The sequence below is a fragment of the Watersipora subatra genome, chromosome 11 (assembly GCF_963576615.1).
Source record: "Watersipora subatra chromosome 11, tzWatSuba1.1, whole genome shotgun sequence".
Taxonomy (NCBI): domain Eukaryota; kingdom Metazoa; phylum Bryozoa; class Gymnolaemata; order Cheilostomatida; family Watersiporidae; genus Watersipora; species Watersipora subatra.
Window position 1 is genome coordinate 25,811,299 of NC_088718.1, and position 26,149 is coordinate 25,837,447.

Below are 26,149 nucleotides of genomic sequence, written 5' to 3' on the forward strand. Positions count from 1 at the left end.
CCACATATATGTCTGGTGAAGATCGCCAACCTTAGATATTTGTTGGTGGTAAGCACCATGAAGAGGTTTCGTGTGCCAGTCAATATATATATATATATATATATATATATATATATATATATATATATATATACATGTATACCTTAAGTCCTCATGCTCAAGCCACGCGGCTTGTGCTCACAAACTGATGACTCACGAAGGAAAAAATAACCCTCCAACAAGCCGTCTGTGGTATCTAGCCGCCCTTACCAACAAGCCGCATATGCCCACAGACAGTGGCTAACGACTGAGGTTTTGTCGTCTTTGACCCTTTCAGGAGCAAAAGTGCTGAGACGGGTTTCGCTATATCCCGTCCTATTGAATAAGAAAAACTGTTTTGCACTCAGTTTGGTCCATAGTTTCTGTTTCGATGTCAGCAGGTATTAACACGCTCTCAACCACTTGTCTCTCACTCGTGTGTCACGAATTCAATCTCGACTTAGAGCAATAAATTCTTCTTTAGTCTAAAGTATTCCATAAACATGACCTTGAAAATAACTGTGTAGGTCGCCAAAACCCTTGCACATAAAAGTGTATCCTGAATGCGATTCTATGGTTATAGTGCGGGAGCTGAGCAGAAACCACATTTATCGAGAAGCTGCCACATAATTTTTAAAAGAATGGCCTTAAGCCGCGGTCTATGACCTTGAACCAGAAGCTGCGCCCAACGACAAACCGCGCAGCTTGAGCATGGGGACTTACGGTATATATATACATGTCTTGAAGTCTGTCTGTGTATCTGTTGTTCGTCTGTCCAGTTATAGTGATAAAGTTTTAGTAACAAAAACCTCCTTCGTAATGGGTTTGTTTACAAACAAGTGCATGTACCAACAAAGCTAAGCCATTCTTTTCATTTTCATCGCTCTTACCATATACTGTTTATCCTTCTCAGGATTTCACATGCCCCGTGTGCACATTTTATTAAACAGTGGGCCCTCCAGTTTTAATGAAACTATCATACGATTTTTTCCCATTACGAAGTGGAACACGAGGTTTTCTCGACTTATCCGCCGTATGAGGTCGACAAAAAAATTTATTAAAATTTAAATTTGGTGGTCGGTGTGTTAATTACAGTGAAATAAAAAAGATGTCAATATACTATTTGCTGAAGTCCCTCTCAGAACGTCTGAAAGAGATACGACGCTTGCCCTTTATCTCAGTTAATCGTTTAATTTTATAAAGAGAACGGAACCGAAAAGAGATAGGCAATAAAATTTTAGCCGATGACAAAGTTGAATTTTAGTTTTGTAAAATACACACTAAAGCTCTAAGTATTTGTTTGGTAAGCTAACCTTATTTAAGTTAGATTTAACCTTTATGTTATACGCCTGTCTCGGAGGTAAGAATTCTCTATGGTACATTCTGCACGTAGTACATTATAATGTTACCTTTTATTGCAAATCATAGCCACTAAATACACTAAGATTCCTGTAAGTAACTATAGTTATTAAGGTTAACATATTATTTTGTTACTAATTTTTAATATGTACAGTATAAAATTTTGATGATTTTTACCAGTGAATGTTTGCATTATATAATTACTATGGGTTTCTATACCACTCTATATGATACTTTCACCTACAATGCCAACACTGAAACAAATTAAAATCATATAGCCGCACACCAAATCATTTTTTATTGTAAGCATAGAAAACAGACTTTATGTAGCCATTACTTAATAATTATTTCACCTTTACATTTAAAAACCTTTACAGTTGTTTTATTTTTTCTCTTAATTTATTTGAACTGCGCAAAACACTCTTCTCATAATATGAAGCTTTAAAGTTAGAATGGTAACTGTTGTTATATGTTGAATAAAATATAATTTTTGTTAAAGTTTTTTGTTATTCAGGCAACGCAGAGCATTCATCTAGTTTACTAAAAAATTAACTCATGAAGTCCTTAGTGCAAAATAGGAATGAAACTGACAAAACAAGAACTATGAATGAAATGAGAGCTCTAAAATTAGCTTAATTAAAGAATAGGTTAATAACTCTCATTTTTTGCAAGAAAAAAGAAGCGACCAGGTGAGCGATCAAGGTTAAAAGTCAATGTCAAAGTTTATACCGCTCCATCTAAAATCTAATGACTGATTTTAAATAGATATGTCCAATCAATGGCTCCTCAGTTGCCTGTTTATGTATGTGCCAGCTAATGGTAAGACACTTGAGCGGGTATGCAGAATTTATTTTAAGATCCTAAAGAATAAACAACAAGAAAGTAATAAAATCAGAGAGGCAAAGTTGTTTACTAGAAAGAGCTAAACTTGAGGATGAACAGGTATATGGGATAAATTCAGAGAGGCCTAACATAACATATGGGATAAATTCAGAGAGGCCTAACATAACATACCGGACAATTTCAAAGAGGCCTAACATAATGTTTGAGATGATTTCAGAGAGGCCTAGCAAACCTATGAGATAAATATATTGATAGTAAACTGGAGGTAAAATGGTTACACGTGTGCTATGGAATTAAAAGGAATTGTAGAATTGTAGAATTTATAAATTGGCAGTACTATTCTCAAAGCTTTCCCTCTAGCTTTTGGCTAGTCGAACATAGCTAGAAAACATATGCAAAACAGTGTTCAAAAAAAGTGGGAGCTGCCAGCATCAGCAAACCTACCACAAAGGTATTACTATCTGGCAAAATTATTTTGTAGTAGAGTTTATGCTTCTTATCTGACAGCAATCACCCTCTATGGACTGTACACTAAGGTTTCTTATCTGACAGCAATCACCCTCTATGGACTCTACACTAAAGCTTCTTATCTGACAGCAATCCCCCTCTATAGACTCTACACTAAGGTTTCTTATCTGACAGCAATCACCCTCTATGGACTCTACACTAAAGTTTCTTATCTGACAGCAATCACCCTCTATTGACTGTACACTAAGGCTTCTTATCTGACAGCAATCACCCTCTATGGACTCTATACTAAGGCTTCTTATCTGACAGCAATCACCCTCTATAGACTCTACACTAAGGCTTCTTATCTGACAGCAATCACCCTCTATGGACTGTACACTAAGGCTTCTTATCTGACAGCAATCACCCTCTACAGACTCTACACTAAGGCTTCTTATCTGACAGCAATCACCCTCTATGGACTCTACACTAAGGTTTCTTATCTGACAGCAATCACCCTCTATGGACAATACACTAAGGCTTCTTATCTGACAGCAATCACCCTCTATTGACTGTACACTAAGGCTTCTTATCTGACAGAAGTCACCCTCTACAGACTCTACACTAAGGCTTCTTATCTGACAGCAATCACCCTCTATGGACTCTACACTAAGGTTTCTTATCTGACAGCAATCACCCTCTATGGACAATACACTAAGGCTTCTTATCTGACAGCAATCACCCTCTATTGACTGTACACTAAGGCTTCTTATCTGACAGCAATCACCCTCTATGGACTCTACACTAAGGTTTCTTATCTGACAGCAAACACCCTCTATGGACTGTACACTATGGTTTCTTATTTGACAGCAATCACCCTCTATTGACTGTACACTAAGGCTTCTTGTCTGACAGCAATCACCCTCTATAGACTCTACACTAAGGCTTCTTATCTGACAGCAATCACCCTTTATTGACTCTACACTAAGGCTTCTTATCTGACAGCACTCATCTTCTAAGGACTGTACACTAAGGCTTCTTATCTGACAGCAAACACCCTCTATGGACTGTACACTGAGGCTTCATATCTGACAGCAAACACCCTCTATGGACTCTACACTAAGTTAACATTGAGTTTTGAGATGAAAAGCCTTGCAAGACTTTGATGTCAGTGCCCATGTGACACAAACAGCCTCTCTATATTTTAGTGAAATAGTTTAAGTGTTACGTTATGCTAATGTGTGAAATACAAATACACAGTGAATTAAAGGCTCGTTCACACGGTCTCGCTATATGTAGGAGTTGTCTTTCCAGAGATTATTTGTCGACTATGTCCACCATACACTGATTGCATTGTCAAGAAAACCCGAATGCGTCGGAATATATTGCAGGTTTGAAACTTTCTCGAATTATCGCTAAGCTTCTATGACAGACTTTTCAAGGTGTACCACTTCAGCGATTGGAATCGTCTGTCACGGATTGCTCGGTCTATATTTTCATTCATGACATTTTTTGCAGAATTAGTATTTCATCATTTATGTGACCGCATATTATATGATAATGCTATATTATAGGCTATTTGCTGATGTAAACGTGGATGGGTTTGTGAAAGTGTGAGCATTGTTATCGGATATGATTACCAATGTATTGTGGTATTAACACTAACATAAAGTGATACAGTGTAAACCAGCCTTTAAAAGAATACATTTAAAACAACGATATATCAACAGTCTAAATAAATCTACAGTAAAACCTCTATTTAAAAGTCATGGTACTTTATTTTTCAACTCTTCTCTTAAAATGGCGGTCAAATAGAGGTGGCGTTCAAATAAAGGTGGCATTCAATTAAAGGTTTTACGATAGCTATCAATAATATTGGAAGGATGGCCATCAGTCCAACACTTTTAGATCTTCAATAGTCAGAGTAGCAATATTTTATCTACTTTTTATCAGTTCATGATGAGCAAGTCTGATGCCAATAACACCATATCTAAAGTGTCCAACTATAAGGCAACCTCAGCGGGTGACCAGAAATTCATTCTAAAGATTGTTGATATACATGTAAAAGGCTTGGTTAGTCCAGTTCTCTCACTGGTTTATACACAAAACTACATATAAACCAAGAGGTCTCAGGTATTGGAAGTGGTCTGTCTGTCAGTATTACAGGAAGGAATACAGATTATATCAGTACTTTAATGCTTTACTCATAGAACTTCAATTAACTCTTATCATTTTGTCAGGTGATAGAAACTAGATCATCAAACGCTCAGCTAGACATCTAATATGTGGAAGTCATAACTTAGACATCATAAATAAGCTCATCTGTTTACTTCCATTATAAATTCCAGAAAATGAAGCGAAGCATTTATTTACCATTTGAACTAAAGGCTATGTATTTACTGCACGTGCATCCGATGCAAAGATAGAGTTGTTTAAATTCTTTTCAACTTCTTTTCTGTAAATAAAATTTTCTTTTGTTAAACATGAATTCTTGACCAGCAGTTTGCATGTCAATAGATAAAACTTTGTGTTATGCCTTTTTGGTGGCAGCATCTAGAATGTAAAGATAAACAAACCTAAACTTATCTATTGGCCAGCCACTGCAGCAGAATTACAATTCCAGCATGTCTTCTGACCTGTTTGTACTTGCTGAACACCATATCTTCCTGTCGAAAGAGTACATCTGGTCTGGCGAGAGCTAAAAATCTCTTAAACATTTGCAAACAGCTCTATAGAATAAATGGGAAATGCCACAATCTCTGCAAGCCGCATCATGGGCAGTCTTTGTCACCTTTACTGGCCGTATCAGACAGAGAGATGAAACTTTATTTAATGTGTTTTGGGGATACCTACCTAGTCAGGGTGGCAGCTGTCGGCAGAGGAAGTAATTTAAGGCTGGTTGCCCTCTTGCTGCCACCGACTGCCTATCCAAATGGCAGACGGCAGCTAGTTGTCTAATAGCCAGGCATTCTTGATCACTACGTTGTATTGAAATAGAAATTTTTGACGCAGAAATTTTGGCGCAGGCACTCAGCCGCAGGTTACGATTTCAGAATTTATCAATCTTTCGATGTGAGTTATTACGACTCAAAAACTTTTGAGGAAAGGGAAACAAGAAAAATTGTGCATAACGGCTACATTTTATGTATTTGACAAATGTAGTTCTCAAGATCCGTTAATCGAATTTGGCGATGTGAACATAAACATTTATGCAATTAACCAATAGTGATTAAAAGTGAAAAATGTGATTAACGCCAGAATGGCCAGCCATCATTAGCTGCATCAACTGGAGCTGCTCATGTCAAATGTCTAGTAATACGCCGAGTGAAATACTGAATACAGCGAACCGAAATAAAATTTCAGTTTATTTTTCTTATGAATAATTATCTATACTCTTATGTGTGAAGTTTCATGAATGATGTGCTTTCTGCATTTTCTTGTTATTACCAATGTTTTATTTATTTACTATATATATATATATATATATATATATAAAATTGTTTCCTCACCCCGGATACCCCGTATGGGTGGTAAATTCTGCTCTAACTCGGGTCTCCTACCAGAGACCTGGGAGTTTGAGCACTCGCCTCAAGATCTTAGCTGTTCCCAATAGCGCACTTTTCTGCAACTCACCTGAGTTGATTGTTGTTGGTATTTGGGCAAGCCACATTTTATGCGCCGGTGTTATTGCGCCCAGTGCCCCAATGACTACTGGGATTACAGTTGTTCTTACATTCCAGCATTTTTCAATTTCTTCTCCAAGAGGGAGATATTTCTCTACCTTATATAGATATATATATATATATATATATATATATATATATATATATATATATATATATATATATATATATATATATATATATATATATACCTTATATAGATATACCTCTACCTTATATATATATCTATATATATATATGCATAAACAAATTCTCTGGTGTACAAATATCCCTGCTCAAAACTTTGGCACTAAAAATTCCTGCACCAGAACATCTGCTCCAGAAAGTTCTAGACCGCATTATATCCGCTCTCAAAAGCAATTCAGCTGCTTGATCAAGAATTTTTATAAATATTGGCTATAAGAAATCCACAGCAAGTTTTTTTTTCAGTTTAGGTTTTGAGACAATTCTTTTATTTTTCTTTTTGTTTTGGTTAGTCGATTAAGAACATGTTTTTTCCTTCAACAGCTTGTGATTATATTGCAGGAATTTCAGTGTCATAACATTTTTGTAAACCCTCCAAAAAACAAATTTGGAAACTTCGGTCTCGATATGGCAGAATTTCGTCATTTAATATTTAAAGTGCTGCGGTGTAAAGCGTGCTTTAAATAACCATAATTAGATAACGCACTATGGTTCCTGAGTATTCAATGCTTTAATGAAATGAATATGGGCGGTTATAAAGATTTTGAGTTTCGAGTAGGCGTCAACGACAATCAGTAAAGCATTTAAGCATAAATTTATTTTTAAATGTGCCTGTTGGTAATATCGCTCACTCCAGTGTTTTATTGAGTCGTGTCTCATGATTTATGATGGCGCATTTATAAATTATTGACAAATCTTGCCAACTTAAGAATTAATAGAACATAGTTGGTGTCAAACAACACAATTGTCCTTTCACACGCGATTAAGTCATTTTTAAAAATGCGTACCTTTCATTATTTGCTCAGCTGTAAATGGCATGTCATCGTTACAATAAACCTTACATTCTTTGACAGCTGACAGCAAAAGACAAACCGTCTGCATATAGCTGTTTATTGTATAACAAAATTGAAATATGACAACAGATTTTAGTTGTAATAACAAGTAGAAAATATATAAAAAACAAGAAATATAATTTGTGTATGAATCTTACAGCAAAGATTGCTGAGAGTTAAAAACAAAGAAAGAAAGGTATAATAAAAGTATAAGTGGTAGGAAAGAATGACTGGCTGCACATCTCACTGGGTGCAGTTATCATCTAGTTACAGAATCCTCTGAAGTTGCAAATACGGCTCTGGCATTGTCTGTAATATAAATAGCATAGAAGACTTATGCATCGCTTATCAGATTTATTAAACTGAGCTAATATAATACTTTATGAGAATGCGTGACAAGTTTACTCGAGCAGCGAGTGGTTCCTGTCAAGCTTGTAGCGTTGGTCATCAAATATATTTTTGTTTACATTTGATGTTGCACCCAATTTACAGCCAGTTAGATATACATGTATATAATTTATTGATTAAAATATATATAATATTGTATATAAGTAAGATATATAAATAATACATATATAATATTATGTTGCGTCTATAACATTTTTATCGGCATTAGTAATAATCAACAAAATGATGCTTTTCATTACGTGTCAAAGCTAAATTTAAAAGAGCAGAAATCAGGAATTTTGGAGGGAGTTGAACAAAAGTGTTTTAAAGTTGATAATCTAATAGTATTGGGGGAAATCGGGATAGTGAATTGAAGGTTGTAGTAACAAAAAGTTCATACACTAAAACATTTGATGGTAGATGTAATATGACCGCGCTGCTGTAATAATAATAACGTATATATGTTATATACAATAAAGTAAACACATTGTCAAAAAAATTATTTTTTCAGGCCTAAAGTTTCTTTTGAAAGTTGAATTTTAAATGTTTACTCCTAAGAATAAATGTTCAGTTTTAATATCAACAAAATCTGACCAGAGTGGTAGAAGCCAGGAGAGGAAAACTCATAGACTTACTGCAGTGCAAGATGTAGATTGTTAGCAATGCTAAAGAATTTGAGCAAGTAATAAAATATAAGAAAGTATTCAACTTCTAATTTGTTAACCTGAGTAATATTACAGTAATCGTCTCCCTCTGATTATTGTCATTCTTCATGCATTGACTTTATCAGATTATATCAAATATATTTACTAGCAAATATTTTAATTCGTCTATTAAATGCAACTGGGTTGTTTAGCGTTTAACTATTTTATAGAATGGGCGACATAAATTTTAAATTTATTGGTATACCTTATTCATGCTAAGATGTGAAGTCCAAGGAATAATAACTATTCACCGCAATTAATAGTGTACCTAATACAGACTATTATATTACACAATTATATTTCTCTGATAGTGCAGAAGCATCAACCAATGATCGGCAGCATCAACCTCTTATCGGCAGCATCAACCTCTTATATACATAATTGACTGCAGAGCCAAGGAGACTTGAAGACAAACTAAAAACTGGTAGCAAAACTAAAACAGAACACGTGTCATCCATCATTTTGCACTGCCCATAAATCTCTCACCTAGGCAAACGACAAAAAGCACCAAATGGGCGTCCCCCAAATCTTCTTCCAAATCTTGAAGGTCGTCGGCGATTTCCGTATCGTCTGTTGTTAAATCGTGACTCTCCTTGAGAAATAAAAGAAATGACTAGAAGGAGAGTTGTTAAGAGGACCCAGTACTTCATCTTGTATTCACTTGGTGCTGTCTCTGCAAGTAAATTGTATATTCTCAAGTTATCAGGCAGCTTACTTTTATGTGAGCCTTACTGAAATATTACACTTTATGTCAAATGCAGCTTTTTTTAATTTAATATTGTATCTTAATTGATCTTATATCATATCATATATATATACATGTATATATATCATATATATACGATATATATGACATATATATGTCATATGATATATATAATATATAATATGTTAAATCAAGTTAATATAATGATAATACATAAAATTATATTTTTTTAGATTCAAATTATTTAGATCAAATTGTACGAATAATTTGGTATTACATTATTTAATTAAATGTTACATGTATGGTAGCAAATGATATAATATCAAATATCAGTTCATTATAAATGGTACTATATAATTACATAGTTATATAATATATGGTGAATGTATTATAAAGTATTTTATATTATTGTATTATATTACATTGTGTAAGATTATATTATATTATAATATATTTTAGTTTGTCATATTATATTACAGTGTATGTATACTAAATTAGAATATATCGTGTAATAATAAATTATGTATTTTTATTACTAGTATATACTTTATATGTGTTATAAATGTGATCTAATATAGCATTATTACATCCCACCAGAATTCCACATTTTAGTATAATACTTTATTATTTTTTAGTGTTTAAAAATTTACTAAAATATGCTTGATGAGTTTTTACCTAATGATTTATTTTAGTTTTACTTGGCATTTAAAATATAGTTGGCTGCCTTACCTCAGCAGCTGGTTGGTTACCTCAGCAGCTCATAACGACGTTTTATGCTATTTCTCATTTTAAATCAGGCATTTATAAAAAAACTGTATTTTAGAGGTAATCTACATTATCCATTACCCTGTGTAAAAAGTTTGTCATCTCAAATCATTTAATTAATTATTTCACACAATAATCAATCAAATCAATATAACTCTCTATCCATAGCTAATGGGTTCAACAAGCTTGTACCTACCTGATTTTTTCTATAGACTTCGTGTAAATGTCACTCTCTAATGCTCTGTCAAACGGGATCACGCTTCTATTTATACTCTACGGTCCTATGATCATCTGCCACATCATAAATCTTTTTGAAGTACATAAAACTCTTTCGCTATTAAAGTCTCAACTAATATCCTAACACACCTAAAAAAAGATACGGAGGAATTGCTAATTACTCAAAGAAATTATAATGTCAACATATTAGCCAATAAAACTTCCTATAATTTGCCAGCATTTGATGAAGTGCGTAAAAGTAAGGAGCTGTTGACGCAAATAACTAATTTGGCAGTATGCCAAATTAGTCTCTGGATTGCCAGTAAATAAATCTTTGCAGTATTATAGAAGGTCTGTGGCACGCGTCCTTCAAAAATATGTGAACAATTTTGTCTATGTTAGATTGGCAGTTTTGGCAGCTGCATTTCCGTTGTAATGTTTTACAGCTTCACGCATTACAGCGATGTTTATTTCTAAGCTTTGGCAGGGAATATAAATTATGGACTCAAATGTCTTACTTTTTACATAAATTCATGTGCACTCCCAACATCTTTCAGCTGTGGGATATTCTGACGTACTGGAGCTTTGATGAAATACATAGCCAACCCTGTTTTCATGTCGGCAAGATAAATATATTATGGCAAACAATTTTATAAGTTTTGACCTTGACTGTTGGGCGTAAGCAACCTACTTTCAAGCTTTCTGGAGAATAGCTAAAAGATGAATCTGCGCAAAATTTTAGTATATTTTATTCAAAAGTATTGTTATTTCTCTATCAGTTGTGATTGTTTTGATGTTTGAGGTGATCTGACTGCTAAGATGTTTAAAGGTTGACTTGCAACAAAATTCACATTACAGTTATTGGTATCAAAAAATTCACCATGTCTTACTCTGTTGTGTCGTAGGTGCCAAATGTGTGGAAATGTGATTACAAGCTCTTGAAAGCTCAAAAACGAAAAGCCGCCGTAGATTGGAATCTCTTTATTTTTCTGACGTATTCATGAAATTTATTTATTGTCTTGTCAGTGATGTTCTCACATGAATAGAAAGGCCAATAAAAAGCTCAATATAAAACTTATCGTAACACTAGTCTATGACAAACACTTCGGGTTTTACCGAAGACCCCGTATCAAATATAGATGCTCGCTACTTTACAGTTTTGTTTCGGTTTGGTCTAATTGGCAAGTCGTAATCTGATCATGTGACCCAAAACTTCGCAAATAATTTTTGCAGCACTTTTCGATTGTCACAGGTGACCAACAGGCTCGTCATGATTATCAGACAATGATATGTACTCCTTCGAGGTAAGGCTAAAAAATTAAACAAATTTTTACGGTAAGTTATAAGATATCACTGCTAAAAGTAACAGCATTACAATGACGATAAAACAGACGAGTAAGAACAATATACATGGTTTTATTGAATGCGTAAAGTATATTTGTGAAAATATTTCGACGAATAAGGTTGCATGAAAGTGTAAACAGAAACCATCTCCCACAACTACGTCACATTTGAGCCGTTTTGAAAAGAGAATCCAAACTACGAGGGTCTCGTGTGGCTGCGATTAACTGTTGGTTTTTTTAGCTTTTAATAGCCTGTAATCACTTTTCCACATATTTGGCACCTACAGCACAACAGAGTAAGACATGGTGAATATTTTCATATCAAATAACTGTAATAGGAATTTTATTGCAAGTCAACCTTTAAAGATAAAACCGACAAAACTTGATCGCAGTTAAAACACTCACATAAGCGTGGCTTCAGACAGTTGGACAGACACGGCTTTTATTATAGTAAATACTAAAAGTTGGGATTTCAAATCCAGCGTGTAGCAGATTTTTCCTTCCTCAAACGTTTTCGCTATAACTGGACAGGTGGATGGACAGATGGATGGACAGACAGACAAACATTTAGATTTATTTATATATATATATAGATTATAGTAACTAGTATGCTAGCAGTCCTGTGCACTGGGAGAGATTGTCATGCGTAATAACTATGTGTACAAATATTCTTCGATGTGGAAAGATGGTCGAGTGGCGCAGTGGTATGGCACTTGTTTGCAATTCTGAATATACAGGTTCAATTTTCATGTGGTGTAGTCAGTTTTTCCTAACGGTCTTAGCGTGGCTACAAACACATCTCTAATTATAGTAAAGACTATAAAGGAGCTTCTTATTTAGCCTTTAATAGTGGTACAGTTGGAGCCAATCAAATAACATGGTCAGCATACATGTCCTCATAGTCATCAGAAAGCATGGATCAAGAGGTCTTACATGACGGCTTTGTTAAAGAAAGACACTGATATACTTATATAAAATTATTATATCTAAATGTAGAGAGACAGTTCCTTTTGTCGCTTTATTTTCTGTTTTTTATAAGATGGTAAGGGAGACAAATCTCAAAAATGAGAAAATATTTTTTTACTCTGTAGGTTTACGTGTACTAAAAATGGCATAGACGATTATCTTAATTTATTACTAAGAATCAAGTAAACAAGGAAAGATAATTTAAAATGCTTGAAACATAAATTCTTCCAAAACAGGACTTTGTTATGTCAAACTCAAACTTCCATCCCCGAGTTATGCAGCTGAAAGCGGAACACTTGTGTAATGTGAAATATTTGAGGTTCAACAGCAATGCACCATCAAAATAAACTGCCTAAATTTTATCGTTTCATTTCCATATATAGTTATTAAAAATCACTGTTTTTATATAAATCAAGTTTATTGCATACCGTTAATTTTATGGAGAGTTTTATACCCATTAGCTAGTAATATGCTTTTTGAAAATTGGTAAACAAGCTTCTGATCAAAACAGTTTTACCAATGAAGATGTTATTGAATTTTGAAACTGATGCATATCCTTTGTTTAGATATGACACGCAGACCGCATAGATTGAATACTCTGTGTTCAACTCTGATTATTCATAGAGAGCTGACAATCCCACCTTGTGAATTATCTTGACTGCAATTTGCTAGTACACTTAGGTAAATGCATCTCTTCATGCATGCTTGATTTATTGTGATCATTTCTTATTGCCTTTTCTTAATAAAATCTTTTAACTCAGGCACTTACCTGCAAAAGTTATTTTTGATACAAAACCAGTACAATCTTGGTTCAATTTATAGTTGATACAGTTTATAGTTGTTCAAACCATATCTTCATTATTTGTTGATTGTTTTTATTTTTACCAAGTACCTGCTGCTCAATGTCAATTCTGTGTCTATCAATTGGCCGCATTGCAAGTTATAAGGTCACAAACCATGCATTCATCAGAAACTATTCTGTGCTGCTTTTTAATGCAGCTTATACATGTAGCTGTCAAAAACTTATTTTCATGTTTTGTTGATTCTCATTCGTTTTACCAAGTACCTGCTGCTCCTCGTCGACACTGGTCTTATTAATTAGCCCGTCATAGAGTCGCCAGCCATGAATTCACCGGAAGCCCATTCTGTGCTGTCAGTTGGCTATTTGTCTGCTGCGACATGGTGAAAATGTAAGATGTCTATAAAGATATGCTGAAATGTTTCTAAATATTATAATTCTTGCTCCCTTCTTAAGCATTCGTGAATTTATTACCAGCTCAAAGAAAAATAATAGATCTCTAATATTTTATGCTTGAAATGCTTTATTTGCTACTAAGGATTATCTAGCGAAGAGATCAACAGACTAACTAAATAATTATTATTACGGTAATAGTACAAAGATAATCTCGTAGACTGTGAAACTATCAGGCATGCAAATAAAGCACGCAGATTAAGTATATGAACAGTAATTAATAACTCTATCAAGGTGAGTAATTGGTGTAAGTGGTAGCAGGCTTGGTAGTGAGACTGAACCTTATGAGATCAAATCCTGTTGAATACTATATTTCACCTTGGCCTCTAAACGTGTTTTTGGACAGATGGGACAGATGGACACAGTTTATATTAAAGTAAAAAAGCTAATGGCAACATTAAAAAAGGCCTTACTATGTGAGTCCATTGATTAGTTTAGCGAAATGCAATGTGTCGGAATTTCACTGATGGTGGAGTGCTTATTTATTGGTTATGACCTGCAATAAAATGTAACGTCGCATATTGTATGGAGCTCGTACCTTTGATACAGATGTGTAACATTAATTTTGAATTTAACTTAAAGGAATTTAACTTACTCAACACACACTTAAAGCTAAGTTTTAATATATATTCTACTAATCTTTAATTGTTCATCCTCTCAATCTTTATTACCTGTTTTCGATTGCGTTTTCACTATAACTTATAACTCTTAACTTATAACTTATAACTTATAACTTATAACCTATAACTTATAACTTATAACTTATAACTTATAACTTATAACTTATAACTTATAACGAATAATGCTAAACTAAGAAAAAGGTAGAGCGAGCATCATATTTCTTTCAGGCATTGTGAGAGGGATTTTGGTGAATAGAATTTTGGCATTTATATTGTTCTGGCATGTTCAGCACACTAACCGCTAAATTTGAACTTCAAGAGACATTTTTGTTGATGTCGTATGGCAAAAAAAATGTCGTATAAAATGGACGAAAAAAGATCGTGTTCCGCATCGTAAGGCGAAAAAATGTAAAACAGGTACATCATTTCCCAAGGATGCGTATAAATGACTAGTGGTTTGAGGAAAATTTGTAAGTATAAAGAACTTGTGAAGTTGGCTCAACAATTGTTTAAAAAAATCATATTGTTATTTTCATTTTCATTGCATTTTAATTTTTAAAAAGAGTAAAATAAAGCAAACACTCCTAAAGCAAGAAAGGAATACAAGAATTAAGGAGATAAAAGCCCTATGGAAAATGGAGCCAAAGATAGACTAGACGCAGGATATAAAAAAGAATCACGTGGCCTTCTATTGACTTGTCGAGTCACAGATGGGAGATCTTATGAAGTTGCCATTAAACTGAAACTAAATTAAATTCTGCTTTGATTATTCAGCTAGAACTTTTCTGGCTGCCTTTCCTGGTTACCATGGTAACAGCATAACTGATAGTACTATTCAGCCAACTGCCCATACTGCAATATGTGCTAATCAAATCAACAGCAAGAAGGTTTGTTCAAGGTCTGTAGAACAGACACGTAAATAGATTCCCAACGATCTGTTACTGACGGGACTCAATAGTGAACAACCGGTTGGCTTTATTAGGCATTGTTGAGCAGTCGGTACATCTATCCCATAGAGTTATCTCCCCTAGAGTGCATCTATCCTAATATCAACCAGTATAATGAGAATGTACCCACTTTCATATAATGATAATAAGAAGATTTGTGACATCTAACACTTATAATGTTGGAATAGAAATATATTGTGCTGGGGTTGGAAAAGAATTAGCCCCCTAATTTATTCCAACATTAAATTCATGAAATGTTTTTCTTCTATTTATGTTTCCTATTGTAGCAATAAACCAAAATCAAGATAGCTATATTATTGGGGACTATGGAAAGGCTAAAAGAATGTCCTATAAATAGCAATGTTGGTCACTAAAGGTTTAACTTGCACTTTAGTGTCATTTACAAGTTTTATATATACTAGTACCCTAGTAGTCTAGTGTGTCTCTATTATATATACTAGTACCCTAGTAGTCTAGTGTGTCTCTATTATATATACTAGTACCCTAGTAGTCTAGTGTGTCTCTATTATATATACTAGTACCCTAGTAGTCTAGTGTGTCTCTATTATATATACTAGTACCCTAGTAGTCTAGTGTGTCTCTATTATATATACTAGTACCCTAGTAGTCTAGTGTGTCTCTATTATATATACTAGTACCCTAGTAGTCTAGTGTGCTGTGAGAGACCATCAGGAGTGCCGATAAAGTACATAGAATAAGTATGTGCACAGTAATTATATAGCTCCGGAAGGTAAATGATTGGCACAGGAGTAGAGTCCTGCGTGGCTAATCTGAATTCTGTAAGTTCGAATCATGTGGAAAGGAACATTTTTTATAACTTCAATCCGTGGCAGCAGACATACAGACATACAGACAGACAAGTGGTCTTAGTCTAGTCTTAGACTCTTAGTCTAGTATTAAAGTAAAGATTTTAGAGTTTCATATAAAAGGTAAAAATGCTTCTCTAGAATGCCCATTATACTGATATTAGAAATAGAGACTTTCGTATGTTAGATGTAAATGGAGTCCATCTTAGTTTTTGACTCACAAATTTCCCCAGCCGGTATTGTTTTTAAATTAAGAATTATGGGGCACTGTCAGTTTGTACAATTTGATATGTACCAAAGTAGGTTTATAACTTCTAATTCTTGCCTGTCCTATCGCACAAAGTGTAATATCTCGAGAGCTGATTGTCAAAACATATTGCAGAAAACTGTGAATTATATGTAGAGCATATGACAAGAAAAAAAACAAGCAACTTTCTTTTATCTCCAGAACTGCAGAAATCAATAATTTATAACATAAAAAGAAAGTTCTGCTGAGAAATGTGACACATAAATCTCTTCACGGATGCTAAGAGGTCGTCAGCTAACGCCATGGATTTTTATCACTTAAAAGACAATGTGAGAAAATTTTTAGCTCAAAGTGGCAGACGAAAAACATACATTACATCAATGTTCACATGTGGTTGTATAATTCGTCTTACATTTCTCTGTGGTAGACTAGAGGCAAACATCAATGTTCACATTTGGTTGTATAATTCGTCTGACAGCTCTCTGTGGTAGACTAAAGACATTCATCAATGTTCACATTTGGTTGTATAATTCGTCTGACAGTTCTCTGTGATAGACTAAAGATATTTATCAATGTTTGCATTTGGTTGTATAATTCTATAGGAAATGAAAGTTAGAGAACTAAGAATAATTATCTACAATTAATGGTATATTTTATAAATTTTCTATATTAATTTTTATATCAATTATTATTTCTTTGTGGACTTCTTTTGTGCCATCGTAGAGATATACATCACCATTCCAGCCGCTTACCTTTTTAACCAATCAGATGCTGAAGTTCAACTACCAAAGAATGGAGAAGAGTACTCTAATCCCGCCAAGCAGAAGCATATAAATCCTGAAATTTGAGCAGTTCGACGAATTGCATTTAGCCTTGAGTCACGGCGCCGCATACTCAACACTAGCCTTGAGTCACAGTGTTGCACTCTCAACACTAACCTTGAGTAACGGTGTCGCACTTTCAACATTTGCCTTGAGTCACGGTGTCGCACTCTCAACACTAGCTTTGAGTCATGGTGTTGCACTCTCAACACTAGCTTGGAGTCACAGTGTCGCACTCTCAACACTATCTTTTATTCACGGTGTCGCACTCTCAACACTAGCCTTGTGTCACGGTGTCGCACTCTCAACACTAGCCTTGAGTGACGGTGTCGCACTCTCAACACTAGCTTTTATTCACGGTGTCGCACTCTCAACACTAGCCTTGAGTCACGGTGTCGCACTCTCAACACTAGCCTTGTGTCACGGTGTCGCACTCTCAACACTAGCCTTGAGTGACGGTGTCGCACTCTCAACACTAGCTTTTATTCACGGTGTCGCACTCTCAACACTAGCCTTGAGTCACGGTGTCGCACTCTCAACACTAGCCTTGAGTTACGGTGTCGCACTCTCAACCCTAGCCTTGAGTCATGGTGTCGCACTCTCAACAGTAGCCTTGAGTCATGGTGTCGGACTCTCAAAACTAGCCTTGAGTCATGGTGTCGCACTCTCAACACTACCCTTGAGTCACGGTGTCGCACCGTCAACACTAGCCTTGAGTCACGGTGTCGCACTCTCAACACTAGCTTTGAGTCACGGTGTCGCACTCTCGACTCTAGCCTTGAGTCATGGTGTCGAACTCTCAACACTAGCCTAGAGTCATGGTGTCGAACTCTCAACACTAGCCTTGAGTCGTGGTGTCGCACTCTCAACACTAGCCTTGAGTCACGGTGTCGCACTCTCAACTCTAGCCTTGAGTCACGGTGTCGCACTCTCAACACTAGCTTTGAGTCACGGTGTCGCAATCTCGACTCTAGCCTTGAGTCATGGTGTCGAACTCTCAACACTAGCCTTGAGTCATGGTGTCGCACTCGTAACACTAGCCTTGAGTAGAAGCTGACTAAAGTTGCATTTGCTCTCTAGCGTGGTCGCAGTGAAACTTGATTTCTAAATTTAGTAACACCTTCAGTATTGGCACTTTCTCCAGCCTTGACTGATGCGCCCACAGGATGTTAAAACTGCACCCACATAATTCCAAGGTAAATGAGTACTGAAATAAAGCTAGCACAAAATGCTAGCTTGATTATTCGTGTTGCTTTTATGGATCTGGCAGCTGTAACTATGTATATCGTAAAGTCATTGTCACATTGTTTATTCGTTTCAATTCGCTCCAACTATGAAGTACTGTTTTGTAATTAACGTGTTTAATCTACCAATTACTGTTTGAAAATCAGTTCCCTTACGTAGTGTTATGTAATAGAGTCAGTTGTTGAATTTATAATCATCCATTTTTACACTCCAATTATGGAGAACATTTTGTAAGACTCTTATAAGAATTCTATACAGTCACTTCCCTACTTACAAACATTCATATTACAAAAAACAGTAGATACGAATGGTGTTGTGAGTATGTCAAAAATGTTTGTACAGAGATGCCGTAAGTTAGATTTTGCATTGCACTCCTTTTTCCTAGTACTGCGGCTTTCTGCCACTGATATCAATCTTTTCAAGTAATTACACACCTAAGGTATTTGAGACTTGCAGCAACACTTTTGAGAAAAGGCTGTAGAATTTTTTACAGTAGCACTGGCTCTCTTCAGTTGTACACATCTTTATAGAGCATAATGTTTTATTATTATTTATCATTCTTTAAATGCAGTACAAACCAATATAGGTTATTTATACAAGCCTTCATCATACTTATATAATCCTTAATCATATGTTTCGTACAAAATAACGAACTGAGACAACTTGCAAACAAATTCGCTTAACGAATGGCCATTCAGAACTTATCTCATTCGTAAGTCGGGGAGCGTCTGTATAGATTACCAACCATTGCATAGCTCCTGCCTTGGCAGATATACTTGTTTAACAGTGAACCATGGTACAATACAAACTGTTTTCTGTGCTAGTTGGGAATTCAGCGAAAGCCGTCATCAATGTTCGTGACTCAACACGACCACTTCATTTCTTCTAACTGCTTTATGCGACATACTGAATGCCTTTTAAAAACCGATGAGGAATAATATGATAGAGGTGATAAATTTACTCTACAGACAATTAAACTTTGAAAATAAAAAATTTGATTGTGTGAGACAGCCAACTATAGATGCATTTTCTATTCACTTTAGTCTACATATGTAAGTAGAGTGCTGTCAAACTAGTCATATGTATGTATATCTTTTGATTGGTATTAGTTATCCTTAACAAAATGATGTGTTTCGTTACATGACAAAATAACTATGCGAAAACAGAGTTTAGAAATTTTTGAGTAAGTTGAACAAGAGTGTTTTAAAAACTGCTAATTTAATAGTATTGTAGAGGAGTCGAGATAGTGAATTGAAGGTTGTAGTAACAGAAAGTTCATAAACTGAAACATACGTGAGGTGGATATAGTATGTTGGTGTTACGGAGTAGAAGACGATGTTTGTCATTTACAGTATGTGCAAGGATAAATTCAAGTATTCTGATCATAATTTACGCAGTATTTTGAAACCTGTAACACACATGCAGACATGAGCAAGTTTGTGATAAAATAGTATGTTTGACTGACACAGACACGATGCCGATGCCGCTGATAACAACATTCTGTTAGATTTATTAAGCTTGAGTAATATTCACTTTGGAAAGTAGTAAAATATTTGAAGACCTCAACGGATGAACGATCAATGTCACAATTATTCAAACTGAAGATATAGCCATTTTAAAGTTTAAAAACTTGGACATTGATCAGTTTTGCAAAGAGCTAGTTTATTTTAAGTAGGGATATCCCTAGACCTGGAACATTTTTGCTAAAAGTTTGTCACAGAAACTAAACTTTGTGGCCAGAACTATCTAATGGAAGATAAATCTAGTATTTTGAGAAAATGTGACATTGATCGATCTTCTGTTGAGGTTTTCATTTACGTTTCGATGTTTTAAATAATTATAAGATGTCATGCTAAATAACACATAAGATAGTCTTGTAGGCTGACATACAGTAGATTATGTTAAAGTTACTGCTCACAAATGCAAGACTAGATCAACTCAGACAAGTTTTATCAATGTATCTTTCTACCTGAAATCTTACGCCATGAAACCTTCTTTACTCTACTATAATAATAGCTGCGTCTGTCTGCCCGAAGGCACGTTTAGAGGTTCAAAAAAGATTGCTTTCACTGAGATTTGAACTCACAACTTTCAGCTTAGTGCCAACACTCTACAACCTGAACTACTAACTCATCCTGCTGCAGTTTAGGATAATTGTGCACACGCTTGTTACACATAGCGATCTCTCACAGCAGACCAAACTTCTAGGGTACTAGTTATTATAATATCTAGTTTAAATCTAACAGTTATAGGGGGCGGTAAAACAGAGTCCTTTAAAACACTTCTGTGGATTTATTGCATCTGTCTATTAAAGAAAGCAAAGAAAATGTAAACATTAATGTTAAAAACATGTGCATTAATACTACATATTCATAAAATTATTACACAACTGCACAGTTGGCCTTTGTAGTTGAATACAAATTGTGAGCTGATAAACTTGAGCAAAAGTTAGCTATGGTTAATGTAATATTATCGCAGTTGTTATGGATCCAACCAAAGAGTAGAAAATTCCTACAACTTGATAACAATACAATAATGTAGCATGCTAGCATGTAGGTATGAGTGTTGGCTATTTAAACTTGAAAGTTACTGTCTCCATGAGTAGACAACTTAAGTATCTCAAGGTCCTTCATTGCACAGCAATACCAAGCTGCATAAAAATTAGCCTTTCAACAAATGTTTTATCGTTTTGCTTTTAGAAAACAGAATCCGCTCTGCAAAGAATCCTCGCTGAATAAACCTTCAAAGAATTCCTAAATATTAAAGTTTAGTTTGTGGTTAAAGCAGAATGGCTCATTTTTTATTGTGTTAATTTATATTAATTTCAACAATAAAAAAGAAATAGTTTTAGTTAAAACCAAACTATGGTAAAGTTTGCGCTTTCTCTGTTGCTTTTTTAAAATTTGAAGTCACTCTGAAAAGCAATGGGTAACAAGTCAAAAAAGAGGAAAAAGCATCTTCTGACAGTAATAGAAAAGGACAGATAGACGAATTGGACAGTCAGACTTCTGAAGAAGAAACAAGTAGAGTAATAAAATTCAATCAGCTGCCATACATCTTGTCCAGGATCAAATCTCTTCACAAGAAAATAGATCATACCGAAAGGACTAAAACTGCCTACGACATTCTGGGTAAGCCTGAAAACCCACAGATAGTAATAAATTGTACTGTTGCCTGTTATGAGGTTTTCAAACGTAGTTTCGTGATTCACCTATCATTTAACAATAAAGTGAAATCAATCAAGGAGAATATAGACCATTCTGGTCTAGTAGTGCACTCGAGTGTTTCAGCCTTGTATACTGTGAATTTTTACAACACTACGAGTAGAATACTTGTGAACAAGCTTACAAATTTTGACATCTTCTTTTCCCACGATGAACAGATATTAACAACCTTCACAGGAGATCAAGAGAAGGCTCTTAATGTGCAAATAAAAACAATGTGCATTGATGAGCTTTCAACGCTGTCATCATCTAATTCTCCATCATATATTCAATCAGTACCCTTGTGTCTGTCTACAATTAATCATGAAGCCTCAACAAGTGCTTCATACACTACTTCCAAAAAAGCTACACAAACATGTAAAAACTGTTCAAAGTAGAGTACTACAGTAGAATTCTTAATCACCAGAGTTGCGGATTTGGAAACAAAAATTGACAAGTTATTATCAACATCTATTTCCAAAGAAAATCTTAAGATGAATTCATCAGGTATTCATCATGGTCATCAAATCAGTTTGATAACAAACTTATAGCTTTGCAAAAATCACTATTTGATGAGCTCAAGGAACAACAGAGTTCTTATGCTGAGACAACAAAACGAAATCTTCATTTCCAAGATCAACCACTAAGGAAACATTCAACTAATGATATAGTGTGTTCAAACCCGGAAAGTAAATCATGCAACAAACAAACTATGCCTTCAACTTCAAATCTTACGCTAATGGATGTTGATCAGTGTATTCCAGCGACAGCTGTCAAGCAACAAGCTCAATCTAAACAACAGTAAAACTGCTTTTGTTGGAACCAACAACATTCTGGTTTCAATTCGACCAAACTCTTCTCTCCATAAATCATTTAATCAAGACACGATACGGAAAGCTATAAACAGCTATAAAGCTATAAATATAAAGTTACGACCATCATTGAACTCATTGCTCATTACAACTTCAAATCAAACAATCCTAGAACTATGATTCAGTTCCGATCCCGAGACATCGCTAAATGAGTTACAGATTGCTGGAAATCTGATCTGTTTGATGGATCATCCGGCAGACTGTCCATCGATCCAGATTCTCTTAAAGAAAATGTAGTTATTGCTAAAGGTGTTCCACTCGATGCAGATGACAATAAAATAAATCAAGATATCAAAGATACTTACCTTCATAGAAAGATATCTCAAAGATGGTAAAAGATTAAAGTTCTTTAAGATTAAGTTCTCTTCCTCACTATTCTACCAAAATGCCATCTCACATGGAATAAGTATACCATCAACTCATTGTTTATGTCATGCTGAACCTCTTAAATGGTGGATCCCTTTCAAGGATTGTCCATTACCCATTTAAATATAAGAGCTTTATCTTCCAAATTAATGAAGTTAAGTATTCGATTTTTAAGTATAAATTTCAAGTTGTTTGATTTTCTGAGACAGTTTTTGGAGCTAGACACGGAGATGATTACTTTAAAACTTTAAAATTTGCTATTGCATTTTATTATCAGTTTATATGTTGCCGTATTATTTATGGTATCCACTTTTATGTCCATCCAAGTTATGTCACTAAAGATTTATTTTTCGTTGCAAAAAAGAGCATTTCGACTCATTGCAAATCTACATCATATTCCTGCATATATTATTCCAACGAATGGTCTTTCCAAATCTTTGCGTCTTCTTACTCTGCCTATGCTAAATAGTTATTTTACTTCAATTCAATGTTTCAAGATTTTTCATGGTTTGTGTCCTCATTTTTACATGACAGTTACAAGTTTTCAACTCATTTCAACTCAACATACAATCACTATCAATTATTCTGAATTACAAATATATCATTGCCAGCTGTTTTAACAATCCTCCACTTAATATCCTTTCTCTTAACAGAGAAAGGCATTTCAAACGGGTTTCAAACACTATTTGTCAAACTATTTATTTAGTTTTAATGGCTAATTGTTGCTTTTTTTCTTTTTTTGTTTTACTATTGTTGTATGGCCTAATTTGAAAGAAAATTATATTTGTGAAATGAAATTATTGCCAATAAAGTACTATATATATATAACTATAAATGCTTATTACTTTCACAATTTCAAATATAACCTTTGAGGGTTGGAATGGCAACCAATTAAAGTTCATAAAAATTTGTTGTATTGAACCCTCTTTAGCTCTATGGAAACTTTTCTACAGTAATTTCTATGAAAGGATAACAACTCCTGTAGACAAAATTCGTAGAACAGTGAATTGTTTGCTTTATGTAAAATAATCATGAAAGAATTATAGTTTACCGTAATTTCTTGAATAATTATAAACAATCTACATTGTTCTATTTATTTATTGTATATGTACATGTATATATGTTTTGTATTGCTATAGTGTATTGCTTCGTTTTTGTCTGAGCCAAGGAATCTAGACTGACAGTGCTATCAGCACTGTACTTAGAAGCACTTAAGAATTGTCATGAATCTAAGATGGTGCTTGAATGTTTTATCGTCTTGCCATAAACCTTGTTTCGCCGCTCTAACCTGAAAGGCAGCTGTAAGTTCAAGCCTGAGAGGTGATATTCGTAGAAAGATACCAAACAAAATTAGATGTATGTCCAGAGCGTTATGCTAATTTTTATAATGAAAGGAAAGACAACTATTAAGTTCTCGAACCAATTGACATCATAAATCAAGGTTTACTTTATTTATTTGATTATGACCTGCAAAAGGTTTTTGATCATAAATTAGGGTGAACGTTGCATACGAGGGAGTCGTGTACTCCAACAAATACTCCATGTACATCTGAATTTGTTTTGATACATTTATTTCACTTTGGTTAAATTTAAAAAAATTTTTGACTTTAAGATGTCTGACCTCAGGAGTGCACTGCAAGTCTGCTAGACACAGATGCACACATATTTAAAGAGTTTCAATGCGTGTTCGAGGGAATTCGAGGAAATGTTCGAGCCCAAACATAACTATAAGTTCTAAGTCGAAGAGGAGTTGCTCGTAGCAAGATACCCCACTAAGTTGCATGCATGTCTTGAACTCTATGCCAACGTTTTGTTAGCTGATAATCAGTGTGTATAAACACAAGTCAGCGCAATGCAGACTTGTTGAACAGTATGAAGCCATAATATAAGTTATACAACTGTTACATGCAGTTGCCATTAAGTTGCTATATAAGGGTTTAAGTATCTTCAGAGCGTTAAACCTTAATAGACAGTTTTTTGCCATAAAATCGCTTTTTGCTGAGGATATCATTTAGAGCACCACTCCAGCATCAATGCTGGTGGGCAGCTCTGTCAGTTTTATGGCCATTTGCATCACCATTATTCGTCGTTTTATAGTTTTTAAAGGTTAACACGGAGGAAACAAAATAATGTGTCTGGTGTTGTTTGTAGTCCTTTGGTTGTCTGTGGTCCCTGGTTGTCTGTGGTCCCTGGTTGTCATAGTTAAACTGCAACAAGAGGTATGGAAGTCTTTGTTTTGCCTAATCTTCGACATACAGGAGCACAAACTTTGAGCTTCTGGAATATTTAATATTCTTGCTAACTTTTAGGTCAAGCAGTAGTTATATTGCTAGACCTATGTGTGTAAACATGTTAAATTTTTTAGTCAAGGGGTCACTCATGTCCAGTTGTAAAATATTTTAATAAAAATTATCGGTATTTTCTTATCATTTGAAATTTTGTTTCTTCTTTTAGGTAATTTGACTGGATGTTGACTGGACTGGATGTTTTAAGATTAAAATCGAAAAAAATTGATTGCAGTTAAAACGCTCAGATGAAAAGCAATGTTCAAAAAATGACACCAGTTGTCGGACTTCCTGTTTTTACCACTTGTTATGAAATCAGCTATTGCATTCAGTTCGCAGAGGTATGCGTCTTTATATTGACGTACATTCTATTTTGTAATTGCTAATAATTGTGGATATAAAACTTCATATATATTTTCAGATAAATTTATAAAAAATTTCAAAGGATTTGAAAATAGTGTAGCTCAGTTAGAAATAATCCATTGTTTCCCTCTCAATGCTGTGTAAGCGTTTTAATATCTGCTGCTGATGAGATCTTATATTTATCATTTATAATCAATATGCACGACTATTGAACTATTGACCTCATATTCGGGGAAGACTGGGCACGGTATTTTCTTCGAGGTATTTTAATTGTGATCAAGTTTGGTCAATTTTAATTTTGAAATATCTTGGTAGTCAGATCAACTAAAACAATGAGCAAAATCTTAAATGATAGAAAGATATCTATACTTTATGATAAAATCTTTTAAATTCGAAGAGGATAAAGCATAACTCGCACTCAAATGGTATGATATAACGCTAACCTAATTCCAACAACTACAACTCAAACCATGCTAAAGATGTGGTTGCGTCAAAAAGGTCGATTTAATGAAATTAAGACCAATAAAAGGCTAAAACATCAGCTGCGGCTGGTATTCGGTTACAATTTGTTTCATATCATACGGAGGGCTCACGCTTGAAGAAAAGCCGCACGCAAAGATTAATTTAGAAATTGCAATGAAACCTGTG

At 34.6% G+C, this 26,149-nt stretch overlaps 1 protein-coding gene and 1 long non-coding RNA gene across 2 annotated transcripts; both read right to left on the reverse strand.

Annotated features, from left to right (window-relative positions):
- Positions 1-2,690: 2,690 nt before the first annotated feature.
- LOC137407908 (F-box/LRR-repeat protein 7-like) lies at positions 2,691-5,384 on the reverse strand. The gene is made up of 2 exons (XM_068094292.1): positions 5,304-5,384; positions 2,691-3,710 (listed from the first exon to the last, which is right to left on the reverse strand). The coding sequence occupies exons 1-2, from the start codon at positions 5,382-5,384 to the stop codon at positions 2,691-2,693; spliced, it is 1,101 nt and encodes a 366-aa protein (XP_067950393.1).
- A 2,021-nt stretch (positions 5,385-7,405) lies between these two features.
- Positions 7,406-10,249, reverse strand: LOC137408493 (uncharacterized). Its single transcript, XR_010980092.1, has 3 exons — positions 10,125-10,249; positions 8,944-9,130; positions 7,406-7,675 (listed from the first exon to the last, which is right to left on the reverse strand). It is a non-coding gene; the product is annotated as an uncharacterized lncRNA (long non-coding RNA).
- Positions 10,250-26,149: the final 15,900 nt, after the last annotated feature.

What these genes read in the sequence shown, in the direction of transcription:
- LOC137407908 (XM_068094292.1), bottom strand. Translation starts at nt 5,384, where the DNA reads ATGTTTAAGAGATTTTTAGCTCTCGCCAGACCAGATGTACTCTTTCGA. An exon ending in TGTTCAGCAAGTACAAACAG is followed by an intron (nt 3,711 to 5,303) that starts GTCAGAAGACAT and finishes GTTTGCTGTCAG; the next exon opens with ATAAGAAGCCTTAGTGTACA.